General features: G+C 42.9%; 1 protein-coding gene across 2 annotated transcripts in view; it reads left to right on the top strand.

The window, feature by feature from the left end:
- Nucleotides 1-14,636, top strand: part of strbp (spermatid perinuclear RNA binding protein) — an 83,906-nt gene that overhangs the window by 61,987 nt on the left and 7,283 nt on the right. For both annotated transcript variants that reach the window (XM_080047142.1, XM_080047143.1), the window contains exons 7-18: nt 1,796-1,908; nt 2,664-2,759; nt 3,397-3,508; nt 4,377-4,474; nt 5,559-5,664; nt 6,500-6,583; nt 7,200-7,408; nt 9,628-9,780; nt 10,011-10,145; nt 10,726-10,866; nt 11,360-11,498; nt 12,267-12,320. In XM_080047142.1, the coding sequence (XP_079903268.1) occupies nt 1,796-1,908; nt 2,664-2,759; nt 3,397-3,508; nt 4,377-4,474; nt 5,559-5,664; nt 6,500-6,583; nt 7,200-7,408; nt 9,628-9,780; nt 10,011-10,145; nt 10,726-10,866; nt 11,360-11,498; nt 12,267-12,320 (1,440 nt within the window). The remainder of the gene's footprint in view (nt 1-1,795; nt 1,909-2,663; nt 2,760-3,396; nt 3,509-4,376; nt 4,475-5,558; nt 5,665-6,499; nt 6,584-7,199; nt 7,409-9,627; nt 9,781-10,010; nt 10,146-10,725; nt 10,867-11,359; nt 11,499-12,266; nt 12,321-14,636) is intronic.

Raw genomic sequence — 14,636 nt, 5'->3', positions numbered from 1 at the left:
CGGATAGAGACACCTGTCAAGCTAAGATGTCTAATTGCTCAGATTTCATCTAGCTTGAGGGATGTGACCCCGCCCAGCCCCGTCTCTCTAATATGGTCACATCTTCTTAAGAGGCAGGGTCTATTACTTTTTACACATTATCCCACGCATCAGCAGTCACAAGCACCAGTTGTGTTATTCAATGCCAGCACCTCTTTATAGTGAAGGATGGCTGCTCCTGCCCTGCTCAAGAATCTATCAGCAAACGTATTACAGTTCATAACCACGAACATGGTACACATCTAGTAAGAGGTAACGCTTTAAGGATTTACATACATACAGAATGTTTCAGTACGCTTTTTTAAAATTGAATATAGCTTGTACTATTGCATGGTGCAGAGGAGACATGATAGCAAAGAGAATTTAGAATAAAACATATCAGACTGAGCAGAGGAGGAAGCAGAGAAAGAGCTATGCTGCCCTAACGGCCAGATGAGTTCAGGGATAATGTGAGGCGGTGTGTTCTCGTGCTGCCACCACACATTAAACATAGCCATTTCAACGTAATAACTCTTAAGGGGAAGGGATTTTTCTTTTTTAAAGGAGAGTGATGTGGAACATATTTACTTTAGTTGCGTTTTCATAGAGACCCAAAGGACTCCTTAAAGGTGTTTTATTTCACCACCCCCAATTGGTCCCTCTCACACAATATAACCCCTCTTTGGAAACCCCCCCACTCACTCATTCACACACACAGCTGCGTTTTATTCAGCTCACCTTGCATACAGTATCTATGTAGATACTCGAAAAGCTAGAATGGGCGAGATTTTAGTCAAGTCAAGTAAGCCCATGGTGTGTTGGGGCGGCATGAATCAAATGCTTAACAATATGAAAATGTTCCTCTATTACCATGCCACCATGCTCTGACTAAACCCTGCCTTGATCCCTCCTGTGTTGTGTTTGTCTGAGACTAGGTCAAACTATTTTACTTTTTTTACTTTTAAGTTCTACTTTAGGAGCGCTTGATTCTGTGTTAGCCCAGAACAGGGTGTTGAATTCTTCTCTACGCACCATTTACAATAATAATCTAGTGCACCTAATCCAGAAGAAAAACCTAAAACACCTATTTTGACTCCGGCTTGGTGCAGACTGGATCAAAATAAATGAAATCCTCTTCAAATACTTAAAGGAGAGATTGATTTACATTGCTGGGCGCACAGTGTAATGTGTGTGTGTGTCCCAACAATGCTCACACATTAAATCAAACACTCCTTAAGTATTTGTCTGTAGGGGGCTCTCCATCCTACAATGTTGTCTCTTCCCTTGTGACCCTGGTTGCTCTCCCTTTCACTGATTTGTCATTGACTGGATGGATGTAAACGACTAAATCACCATTAAATCGTGCGTGTGTGACTTTCAACAAAGACATGTATACGAGGAACAGTACATCCCTGTAGTACTATGTGCTGAGGATGTCAACATGCGGCGCAGTCAACCCCATGTTGGACACGTGTTGAAAATGACACACCGTTTAAAGAGTGAGGGCGTTTTCACAGAGCATTCATCGCAGATCCGTGAACTGTAGAGAGTGAGCACTTTCTACATGGGAGGGGTAACAACCTTATGGCATGAAAAGCACCTTTTGTATGTACCAAAACTATCCATGCATGTGTGTGTGTATGTGTGCATGCACGCACAATTTCAAGTGTGTCTGCGCATACATACATGCGCACGCAAAAACTTCAAACACACACACTCATGACCTGACGTGTGTGTGTTTCACGGTCTCTATTGGGTTGTTATTGTTTTGTGGCAGTGTTGGGTGCTGCTGCGCAGACAGTGGAGGCTGAGGAGGAGGAGGGGGAGGTGCTGGATAGACACAGATGTCTGTTGGCCCTGGCAGCGCTGCGACACGCCAAGTGGTTCCAGGTCGGCACCCACTCACTTCCTGTCTTCCTGCCCCGATGCTTATTGTAGCCTGACGATTCAACCCAGATACTTACTGTCTGCTAAATACTGTGGAGCTTTTCATGCCCACTTAGTTAAAGAGAAAAAAAATATAAAATTTTAATTTGTTATTATTACAGATAGTTTGAGTATGTTTTCAGGCTTTCTCATCTTCAATTGGCAAGATGTTGTTCTATCATGAACCAAAATTCCCAAACATTACACATGAGTTACAAAAATAAAAGTGTGTGAATTGGAAAAATAGATGAATTCTCATAGAGGAAGTCTCGTAAGGCTACAAAAGCAATGGTTGATACTTGTTTTTTTTTCTTTTTGGCTATTATGTGAACCTGCCTGCTTTGTACAGTATGTCAATGCTTCCCTTTGATTCCCCTCCCATACCCTTCCCCATCTATCTCCCAACATACTTACCTAACTGACAAAAAAAGGAGAAGTTTAGAATGTATTTTCTAAGAACAGTGAAATAGTGAAAAGAAAAACATTTTTCGAGTAAATCTAATGTTTAGTAAACTAAATTCAAAATATATACATTCATTTTTCTTGGGGAGCTCATGCAGAGTTTTAGTCAGATCGGATCACTCCATTCTGTGGCTGTGTGGTGTAAAGCAGGCTGTCATCTGTATGTGTTTGCACAAATACCACTCCTCTGCGCTCAATTTCTCTCTCTTTTGAAATCTTCCTCCTTGCATCCCTGCCCATCCCTCTATCTCTCTCAGGCTCGAGTGAACGGGCTCAAGTCGTGCGTTATCGTTCTCAGGATACTTAGAGACATGTGCAATAGACACCCGGTCTGGGAACCTCTCAAGGGATGGGTGAGTCTGTTGCTGTTAATACTTGTTTATTCCATTATTAAAGGTGGAGTCAATGATTCTGGACAACGCTGATGTAAAAATGACGTTTAGTCAAAATCGGTGATTATCTCCTCACAAAAAAAAATCAGTGTTAATGCACAGCCTAGGCTCTGTAAACTAGTATGTAAACAAAGGGGGCCCACCATAGCTCGCAACATGTGCCTTTACAGAGCATAGTCTGTGTATAGACTATTTTTTTTTCCCAGCGCACACACAGTATGGACAGGATTGTGAGGAGACATCACTGATTTTTACAAAAATTTGACAACAAGCATTCTCCAGAATCAAGGCAATGCCATTCAAACCATTACAACATTCTGACCCCTTACATTTCCTCACATTGTATGATAGTATTTGCATTCCTGCATTATTTCAAAATGCCTTCCATCTCCCTGCTGTAATGAGAGGTTCATATTTCTATTGTAATTTGAAGAATTGTGCTCTGTCACCCATAAATGAACTGTGTGCTGCTATGTAATACATGTATGCTGAAGAATCCAGTGTAATTAAGAGCTGATTGACAGCACATTCTGCTGTTGTTGGCAAGACAAAACACATATCATATTTGTGTTCATGTGTGTGTGTGTGTTCCTTGCAGCCTCTGGAGCTCATCTGCGAGAAGGCAATTGCCACCTGCAACAGACCTCTCGGTGCTGGAGAAGCCCTGCGACGAGTCATGGAGTGTCTGGCCTCAGGCATACTACTACCAGGTGAAGAGCACATGATCGTGTGTGTGTGTGTGTGTGCGTGTGTGTGCGTGTGTGTGCGTGTGTGTGCGTGTGTGTGTGTGTGTGTGTGCGCATGCAAATTCTTGCCTGTGCTTCGGGAACAGGCTAAATGTGGGCAGATGAGCAAATACTTTGAGGCACATTTTTTCTGTGTCGGTTCTCGAAGAGAGGTTGAGGCATTACCAGTGACCCAGCAGAGCATGGCAGTCTGAAGAGAGACATCATTAAGAGAGAATCCTTAATTAGGAGCAGCTGAAGGGTTTTCTTTACAAACCATAGTTCATCCATGCAAAGAATTCCAATCAGTAAAAAGTATGTGAACGCTGAGTTTCGTATGGTTTAACTTCATCTAAATAATTTATTTTGGATGCCAAAGCCAATGATGTCCTGCTTAGGTAAAGGATTATTTTGCTCCTAGTTAAGAGAGTAGTTATTTTCTCATATATAAAAAATTAGAAAAGAACGTTTCATGAATGTTTAATAAACTGCAATTTTTTTTTCAAATTTTACAAATTTTTCGGGAGAATATTTATTCACCTTCAGTATTCAAATTAAAAATGATTGTGGCACAATTAAAGTTCGGAATGTTTGCATTTTTTAAATGAAGTGTCTGATTTGAATATCTCACAGCCAGTTCCACCAGTTACTGGCGATTTTCCTATCGCCGCTGTCGTCCATTTTAATTGTCAGGATTCCCATTGTCGCTTCTTCCATGACAGTGAAGTCTAATTAAATGTTGCTGAGCAGCAATGTCACATAGATACACACATAAACTGACGGCAACTGACTTTGTTTGTGTTTGTGTGTGTGTGTGTGTGTGTGTGTGTCATCCTTTTGTCACTTCCCCCAGGTGGCCCAGGTTTACACGACCCATGTGAGAAAGAGCCAACGAACACACTAGCCAACATGACGGATGAGCAGGCTGAGGCAGTTACCTACAGCGCACAGGTACACACACACACACACACACACACACACACACACACACACACACACTGTCACACACATACACTCTAACGTCAGCAAAAGACACAGTTGTTATCACCCAGCTGTACTCGCCTTGGGCTGTCAGTATGTGGTAATCAGTAAGCAACAAGCCTATCACCAGAAGGAAAGACCCCAACTGCACAAACTATGCACACACACACACACACACACACACACACACACACACACACACACACACACACACACACACATATGCATCTCCAGAAAGCTGTGTGGTTCTGCATTTTAATGATTGGTGTGGGAAACTATTGCCATTGCAAGCCATAAATCCATCGCTGACATCCTGAGGACAGTACTTGTGCACATGCACAGTGGATGTGAACACTTCTTCACACACACACACACACACTCGACTGAGCAGGGCAGCCTGTGAGCCGCACGGCTTAGTGAATCCTGCCGTCCATTTCCTTTGAAGGGAGCCCGAACGAGGCCGGAATGTCAATTGGGATAATTGTATTGGAGCAGATACAAGAGCAGATAGGAGAGAGGGGAGCTGTTCTGTCAATGAGCTACACCGAGCCTCATGAATATCTGAGACACTCTACGTCCCTAATGGATTTATATATTAGCAGAGCCACTGTGTGCCATGCGGGTTATCTCTCTCCAATGTTTTTGTAGATTGAGGGTGTTTACAGTGGATCGAGAATGATAAATTACCACATGGACACGCTGGTCAATATATCTGCTGATGTTATCGACGTTAAGAAGAGAGTGCGGGGGGTGTAAAGGAATGTCTACTCATGTTGTCGTGCAGACAAAGATAGATAGATAGATAGATAGATAGATAGATAGATAGATAGATAGATAGATAGATAGATAGATAGATAGATAGATAGATAGATAGATAGATAGATAGATAGATAGATAGATAGATAGATGGATGGATGGATGGATGGATGGATGAATGGATGGATGGAAGGAAGATAGGACGTTATTGTCCAGGATGTTATTGTACATTGAACACAGTATTTATTTATCTTCTCAAATGTGCCCTTCTTTTCGTGTGTTTTGCATCGTTCCACAGCACGCTCTCAGACTCATGGCATTCGGACAGATGTACAAGGTGTTGGAGATGGAGCCTCTTCCCTCGAATAAACCATCACAGAAATACCCCTGGTCCGATAAAGAAGGTTCGTGTACCTGTCCACTTTGCTCAGTGTAGCTCAGCCTGCGTGTCTTTGTCCTTGTCTTTATGTGCCTGATCATCTGTCTATTCCGGCTGTCTGTCTGTCTGTATCTATTTCTTACTCTCTCTGTCTCCGGCCTTATGACAGCCTGTCTGTCTGTCCGTCTGTCTGTCTGTCAACCTGCCTCCTCTTCTCACATGAAAACTTACAGCATCCCTGGGTTCAGACATAGTTCGGGACATAGTTCGGTCTTACTTGCCATTAAATCCTTTCACACATGACGTAACTCTTCTTGGATGCCGTCTTCAGTGGTTTTTGCACATACCAGCAACATCGCTGACAGCACCGGCAATAGTGCTGACATATGGAGCATCACAGAAATGTGTTTTACGGATGAGATATGAGACGATAGTGTTTCAAGCCACAGTAGCTCTGGTGAAATGTCGAGCGTGGTTTATGCACAAATGTTTTCTGCTTTTGTTCACAATCACACCAGGGAAAAATTTCCAAAAAAAAATCAAAACGACTTCAGTGGGGAGAATTCGATTCAAGCCCTCTTTGGTACATCATGGTCACTGATTTGGAAAATTGCCCGAGCATTTAAAGATTATGATGCATGTTTAAAAAAAATGAGCGTTTACTGTAGTATGTCTCCATTTTTTCACTGGTCTGCCTGTTTCTGTTCTGTTTATCCATCCATCGGTCCTTGTTCTCACTTATCGCTTTTTGCCTTTCTTCATTCCTGTCACACACGAGTGCCCTTTATGTGTGTTGCTATAAATATCTTTTGTAGTTTGTGCCTGATTAGCACTAACTGTCTCTGTGTGTCTCTCTCCAGGCTTAGGTCTGAAGAGGCCGTACGAGGATGGAGCGATGGATGACAAGGACCTCATCAAGAAGATGAAGAGGAACCTGAGGAAAGGTAGGAAGGAAGGAAGGAAAGAAAGAAGGAAGAAGCGGATTGCGTTTTTATTTTTATGTAAACCATTAATAACTAAGCCGGCCGCACAGCGCTTATAGCGACCGCCTTAGCCCTCCTTCTCTTCCCCTCGTCTCTATTTCTTTTCGCTGTCTTTCAACTTCTCTGACTTCTATTTCACTGGTCTTCTATCCACTGGAGGCAGATCAATAGTATTGAGTGTTTTTTTTAGTTTAGCTACCCAAGCGTCCCCAGCTCTTTCTTCATACAAGAGGAAGATGAAGCACGACTAATGGAGACGGAGAGGCATTTTCTAGATATCGACAAAACGGGAAGAAAAGTGATTGAAAGAGAACGAAAATAGAGAGGCGCCTTTTATTCGTCATGAAAACAACCAGCGAGAACCAGCTGAAAAAACCTTTTTACAAAATAGGATTTATCGCATACATACAGTGTCTCTTGAATTGGCCCCAGTCTGTCCAATTCCAACCAGATATAATTGCTACACGGCTACACGCCCTACAAAACCTAATTAATCCATCTTAATTTGTTCCACCACTAACTGCTCTAACCATACCCCCCTCCTTTTCTTTTTTTTTTCTTCTCCTTTTTGGATCAGTCTTAGACAGTAAAGCCATAGACTCCAACCAGCCAATGAACGCCCTGATGCGCTTGAACCAGATCCGGCCGGGGCTGCAGTATCGCCTGCTGTCCCAGTCGGGCCCGGTTCACGCTCCGGTCTTCACCATGTCTGTGGATCTGGACGGAACCGTTTATGAAGCCTCTGGATCCTCCAAGAAAACCGCCAAGCTACATGTCGCCGTAAAGGTAGGAAGACAAAGTGTGTGTGGTACAGTATGCATTTACAGCTGACAGGATAATATGATGTGCATTTGTCCCTCTCTCTGATTAATGCTCTCATTTGGACATAGATGAAGAATAACCACTTAAAAAAATATAAAAATGATTTCAAAGAGACCATTTTTTTCTTTTTCAGCTATCTGAAAACGTTCTAAGCTCCAGCGACAGCCGAACCTCTGTGTATCCATAATTAGTGTGGGTGTGTGTGTGAGTGTGTGAGGTGGGCAAATCCTTGTAATCCCAAAGTGGTTGTGAACAAAGAGGCTCTCCAGAGCAAAGAGCCGGGATAATCCACCATCCGCTCCATTCCCATAAAAGGCCCTTTCTCCCCAACTCTTGCTCTCTCTCTGCTGTTTCTCCTTCTCACTCACTCGCTTTCTCTCCACCACACTCTCACCTTTTGATTCCCACTGTGTGGGTCAAAAACTTGACATTCCCCTTTTTTCTTCTACCTGCCTAAAGACCTTACAGTATACTTATAATGGCTTGTAATGGCTTTATTGTAATGGTGCAAGTTAGAGTCAGCTCTGTCAGATACTGTACAATATGCTGCTTCTTTTTAGAATAGACTAGAGCATTAACCACTGCGGTTTGATTTCCTGTCTCTGCACTTTTCCTTCTTATTGCCCTGGGTGGGAGCTCTCTACTGTCAATATGGCGTCTTCACACACAATATTAATGTATCAGTGTGAACCTTTTTTCACAAAATCTAAAAAATCTATCTCATCTCATCGACTGTGCTATTTCAATCATTTGGAAAATTAATTCTCAAAGAAGTTACTAGGTTCACTGAGGATATTTTCATTAAACTGGTGAGATACATTGTAAGGCTATGAGAACAATGAATGACCCTCACTGAGGCTTCATTCTCACTAACGTGTGAAAAGTTGAAGAGTTCAGATTTATTCATATTTGCGCGAATGTGTTTTTATTAGAGGTGGGCATAGATTAATTTTTTTAATCTAGATTAATCTAGATTAATTTTGGAATTAATCTAGATTAATCTAGATTAAAATGGCTCATTTGAATTCATTCATAATATGTGTGTGTGCTCCCTAAATAATGACTCAAAGTAAGTCTTTGAGAACGTGTTTCTCAAGCCAGGTGGCGCATCAGACCAGGGGCTCATCTCCTGTGCAGGTGCACACCTAATGCATCAAGTTAACTTGCGTGCAGAAAGAGGATGTCACGGAACTCATGTCCGTTAGCTTTTCAATATAAGACTGTCAAAATAAAAGTCCCGCAAAACAATCGTTATTTTGGGGATTAACTTCTCCGCGTGAGAAATTTGAGTTGTAGGCTAGCGTGTGAGAGTGTGAGCTGGTTGATATGAGTGTGTCTCACGGCCAAAAGGGTGAGACTTGGCAGCTCTGTCAGTTGTCAAACAAAGCGGACGGACGTGGTCTCTATAGCAACGAGATCAGCTGAGCTATCACTGATAAAAAAAAATATTGTTTCCATAATGATTTCCATAGCCTTAAGCCATAGGCTAGCCTACATGTTGTGTAATTCAGTGATTTTCAACCTTTAATGAGTCGAGGCTATGCATTGGCTTTGGCGATTTCCCTTGCCTCTTTTTTTTTCTCTCCACACAAAGCTCTACCATTGCACACACGCATGCCCCGGCCGCTTCCGAGAGCACAGACTGTTAGAACTCCTACAGTAAACCAATTCCGCATTGCACAAGGTGCAAACAACCTTGGTCTTGTCGAGGTTTCCATTGGGAAGCTTCTTAAAAATACATTTTCCCTGAAGCAAACCCGGCGGCTTCCTAGCTGCATCCATGTCAGCACGTTACGTTTGATGTGGTAGGCTACACAGGTGCGAAGTCGGACTCGTTCTGACTCGTGCACTACAGTGCAATTCGGCCAGGTATATATCCGCGCTAAAATAAGAGGAACAAGAGATTAACGGCGATATTTTTTTTATCGCCGATAAGAGTCTGGCGTTAACGCAGCACGTTAACGCCGTTATCGGCCCATCACTAGTTTTTATAAACCTACTTTTTGTCTCATTATTTGTGCTCATGATTCAAATAATGGTTGATGTCATTACATCATATTATTACCATATGACTGTTTGAATAGAAAATATTCATGGTTTGTGCATCGAATGCTAATTATTGTATATTTAGCGTTTTTTTTTGCGTGTGTATTTCCTCATGGCCATCTATCTTCCCTCCCCAGGTCCTCCAGGCCATGGGCTACCCGACAGGCTTCGACTCAGACCTGGACCCCATGAGTTCAGACGAGAAGTCTGACGGAGAGGGGAAGAATGAGACGTCATCGCACACTAGCAATAACCCAGCACACTCCGTGGACAGTTCCAACACACTGGAGGTTGGTATTGATCAATGAGCATTGATATAAAAATACATACCCTCAGCTAAAATGCTTAGATTAAAGAAAAAATCAAATGTTACAGTCACTCTGGTTCAAGGATGTAAATGGTACCTTTGTTAAATCATGCCCAGCTTCTCCCAGCATAACTGTCTAACGTGTGCTACCGGATAAAGCCATTGAAATGCTTTTCGATCAAATCGATTCCATAATCTTTTCACACACCGCAGGTGCGAACTCAGGGTCCCATCCTGACGGCGAGCGGGAAGAACCCCGTCATGGAGCTAAACGAGAAGAGACGAGGCCTCAAATATGAACTCATCTCTGAGAGCGGAGGCAGCCACGACAAACGCTTTGTGATGGAGGTGAGGGCGTCATGCACACAGACAGAATGAATCTGGTTTAAAATGATGAAACACACAGACGTGAAAATGTGTATAGAACCTTGACAAACAATCAAAAAATACATGTGCACTTAAACCAGGGGGGAGACACATACAGAGGCTGAGACACACACACACACACACACACACACACACACACACACACACACACACACACACACACACACACACACACAGAGGCTGATCAGCGGTAGTCAATCAGTCAACTTGGTTCCCGGAGCAAGCCTGGTCTCTGTGTGGGGTGTGTTGTTTTCCGACATGCCTGGCTGCTCCATCGCTCTGCTGATTGATTAGCAGGCCTGGCTGACAGCAGGGCATCGCTAAACAAGCTGTCTTGTTCTGCCAGACTCTCCGTCTGAGTTACTGAGGTGTGTGTGTGTGTGTGTGTGTGTGTGTGTGTGTGTGTGTGTGTGTGTGTGTGTGTGTGTGTGTGTGTGTGTGTGTGTGTGTGTGTGTGTGTGTGTGTGTGTGTGTGTGTGTGTGTGTGTGTGTGTGTGTGTGTGTGTGTGTGTGTGTGTGTGTGTGTGTGTGTTCACGTCAGGTGGAGGTCGACGGGCAGAAGTTTCGCGGGGCAGGCCCAAACAAAAAAGTGGCAAAGGCCAGTGCTGCACTAGCCGCTCTGGAAAAACTCTTCTCTGGTCCCAACGCAGCTGCAAACAAGAAGAAGAAGATATTGCCTCAGGTGCTAAAGACACACACACACACACACACAGGTCATACTGTTTCTGTCTGGATCACATGCCTTTACAGAGAGGATTAAACAACAACATATAACCAAGCAATCTTTACATGTTTTCCTTGAGAGCAAAATTGTCATTAAAGTGTGTGCTCTAATCAGTACCAGTCCACTTGTGGTGCACTTTGTTTACCCGCCAGCAATCAATGGCGTTTAAAGAGTGTCTAATCAGGTCAATACTTGGCTGTTATCAGATCACCACTCTTCCACTTATTGTGTCAATGAGCCTGTGTGTGCTAACAGAGTGTGAACAATGACGCCCATAAGGCATTGTTACAGCGTTGCCTTGGATGAGTGGGTTATAGCTTTTATTCTGTGCACCATGTAAATGCAGACACTCATCTGTGTATCTATGAATCTAAATGCAGCGTGTATCTCATTCCCTATCATGAATGTTTGAAACACACTTACTTCCATTGTGATATGTTGACGTCTTCAGACCAAAGGAGCCCTGGCGGCGGCAGCAGCAGCCTCAGCAGTAGCAGCTCACGTGGCCAGAGGAAGAGGAAGAGCAGCAGCAGCAGCCCTGGCTAGAGGAGCCTTCGTCAGCGCAGCCGCACCTGGTTATGTCACACAAGGTAGTGAGAGCTGTGTGTGTGTGTGTGTGTGTGTGTGTGTGTGTGTGTGTGTGTGTGTGTGTGTGTGTGTGTGTGTGTGTGTGTGTGTGTGTGTGTGTGTGTGTGTGTGTGTGTGTGTGTGTGTGTGTGTGTGTGTGTGTGTGTGTGTGTGTGTGTGTGTGTGTGTGTGTGTGTGTGTGTGTGTGTGTGTGTGTGTGTGTGTGTGTGTGTGTGTGTGTGTGTGTTCTTACAATGGGATTTAAACATTTTGGGGATTTTTTTAATAAATGTGAATTATTGGCATTTTCGTTTACTCCTGGTTTTCGGTTACTAAGGACATTTTGCTAAGTGTTCTGTTTAAAATAAACATCAATCTTTTCCCCTGCAGTTTTATTGGAAATATCATAGGTTTCCAAAAATATTCTACATTGCATACAGTAGAGGGGAAAGTAGTTTTGTTGAATCATGACTGCTCAATAATGGACAGTTAACAGATTAATCATGCAGAACATCTTGATTGTGTACATTCTTTGTTTATGCTGCACCTCCTTACAAAGGACAATCTCTCTCTCTCTCTCTCTCTCTCTCTCTCTATGTGTGTGTGTGTGAATGAAATGTTCAGGTTCCCGTTGTTCTTATTAGAAAGTGCTTTAGCTTCCACTCCGGTCTCTCACCAGCCCTAGAGTACGGGATGGCCCAAGCATTAATCCGACTTTACTGAAGCGCTGGCTGGTAATTAAACAGGTGCCTAATTGATTGTGACCCTGTAACCTGTCTCTCCCCCACCAGGCTTTGGGACACCGTATGGCTACAGCCCGGCTGCAGCAGCTGCCCCTGCATACGGTACGTGCCTCTGTTTCATTTTCTCCTGCCCATAACCTTTCTTCCCTTCTTCCACCTTCTGCCCTTTCTCAACCACAGAGTTACCTCCTAACCCGACAAACCATAACTGCTCTATGTCTTTGGGCAAATTAATCAATCTCCGATGGTTTGTATTGGGCCAGTAACCCTTCTTCTATGCCTGCTTTTGCTTCAGTATCTTCCGCTCTCACCTTGATCTCTGATGGTTGGACTACCACTCTCTCAGTTAAAAGCTGCAGTGCAGTCGAATTGAGTAGAATTGAATATATCTTTAGTGTCACTGTTAAAACATTTTCAGACAACATCAAACGGCGAAAGGCAGTTAGGCAGTCTCAAGCTTTGATCTCAAAACTCCCAGAAACTGACCATAATCTCGATCACACACACACATACACACACCTGCACTTTCAGTCCTAGAACAGTCACTGTTAATCCACGTTAATGCAAACTTTTTCCTGGATTTATATGGAACCCAGGCATGCTGACTTTGCTGCTGTCATATTCGTTTATGTTCACATTAGCAGCATGCATAGTGTGAGTTCCTCAATTTAGCCGCAGATATTTGAGAGAGTGGCAGGGCCCCTGCGTTGCTCCTGTCATGTTACTGCTGACAACGGTCACACACTGGGCTCTCTCTCCCTCTCTCTCTCTCTCTCTCTCTGTCTCTCTGTCTCTCTCTCTGTCTCTCTCTCACACTCACACTCATACACACACACAGTGGACACTGACCACGTTTACATGCACAGCGATATATTAAACCAGTCATATTCCCAATAAGACATCAACATGTAAACTGCAGTTTCTGCTCACCTTACTCAGAATAAGGTTATAGTCGTAGTAAGAAATTATCGCATTAAGACATGTGGAGTATTCCGATCTCAGTAGCATTATGGAGTTTTCACTTCATTTTTGGGCATTTGCTGCAGTTTGTGATGCATGCCCTGGTTTATTGCTGTTCAACTAATGTGTGTAAACCATTGTGTAAACCTCCTTAAAATAAGCAGTGTCATTTTGGCTGCCAAAACAATGCAGCAAGACAACCCTAATGCCATAGAGAGTGTTCATTTTCCTTGGATGTGACGTGAATTATTGCCGTAAAAGACAATTCTATCACTACTGGTGAATGTCGCTGGTTTATTCAGAATATGCTGATTGACATGTTAACAGGAACATCCCTGTAACGGCTTCGCATGTGAAAACTTTATTTAAGATATTGTCTTAACTGGAATATGGACCTTCATTAGAATATGCTGTGCATGGAAATGTGGTCATTGAAAGGCTAAATTCAACTAGTCGTTGACCATTTGATAGCACAGGTATTCATAACTGTCACACAGTCATATTTACCTCAACAGACTCAGCCTTGTGTAGTATGTGAGCACACATGTTGCATTAGGAGGCCTCTCTGTCCATCCTACAGCGGGGACTTTGAATGGGTCCTATGTGTCAGGAGCAAGTGGTCTGAGGCCCCCAGGCAGACCATTAATACCCCCCAGAGATCCCAGCTAAACCACGGACATGAAGTGCGCCTTAGTTTGTCTGTTTACACTGGAGCTGGAACTCTGCGTTGGTTCAGGGTGTTTTGTTTCAGTGACTTCTGAGTAACATGCTTTTCACATGTTACTCAGAAGTCAGTGGCAGTTTCTGCTTAAGACTAACTAGCAGCTTTCAGTGACTGTTAGTATGATCTTTATTGCGTACTGTTCCTTTTTTAGAGTTTGTTAAAGGCCATGACATCCAAAGTATTTGAGCTTCATGCCTGGCCAGTGATAAATGACAAATACAGTATGTTCAAAATCTCACATAGACGTTAAGGTGTAAGGATGGAGAAGTATCCAAATTGTTTAAAAAATATATATATATATATATATTTTTTAAATCTTTAAAAATGGGTTTGACATTTCAATCATAACATAGAAACAGGCAGATGAAAACATTGGGAACTAAACCTTTTTATTTTAGATACAAAGCTTTTATACCGTTTCCTGCTTTTTCACTCTGACGCCCATTGCTGCTTTTGGCTTTGAACATATTCTAGCATACTCACCAAAAAGTCACTCTTTGAAGCGCAGAATATCAAATTTTCTAAGCATTACAGGATGGTACAAACAACAACATTTCCTTTGCAACTGTCTCCTTAAAAGGCTTTATTTAACGTTATCGCAACCTGGGTGATTAAAAACATATTTTTAGATGAGTTTATTTATTTATTATTCTTTCGGACAATTCCACACAATACACAATTATCTCTTTCACATCATACATCTTAATTTGTGTTGTCCGAAGGGTGACGGAAGA

This window comes from Ammodytes marinus (genome assembly GCF_949987685.1).
Source record: "Ammodytes marinus genome assembly, chromosome: 18".
Classification (NCBI taxonomy): domain Eukaryota; kingdom Metazoa; phylum Chordata; class Actinopteri; order Uranoscopiformes; family Ammodytidae; genus Ammodytes; species Ammodytes marinus.
The sequence above is the reverse complement of the archived record's forward strand: the minus strand, read 5'-3'. Positions and strand labels throughout refer to the sequence as shown.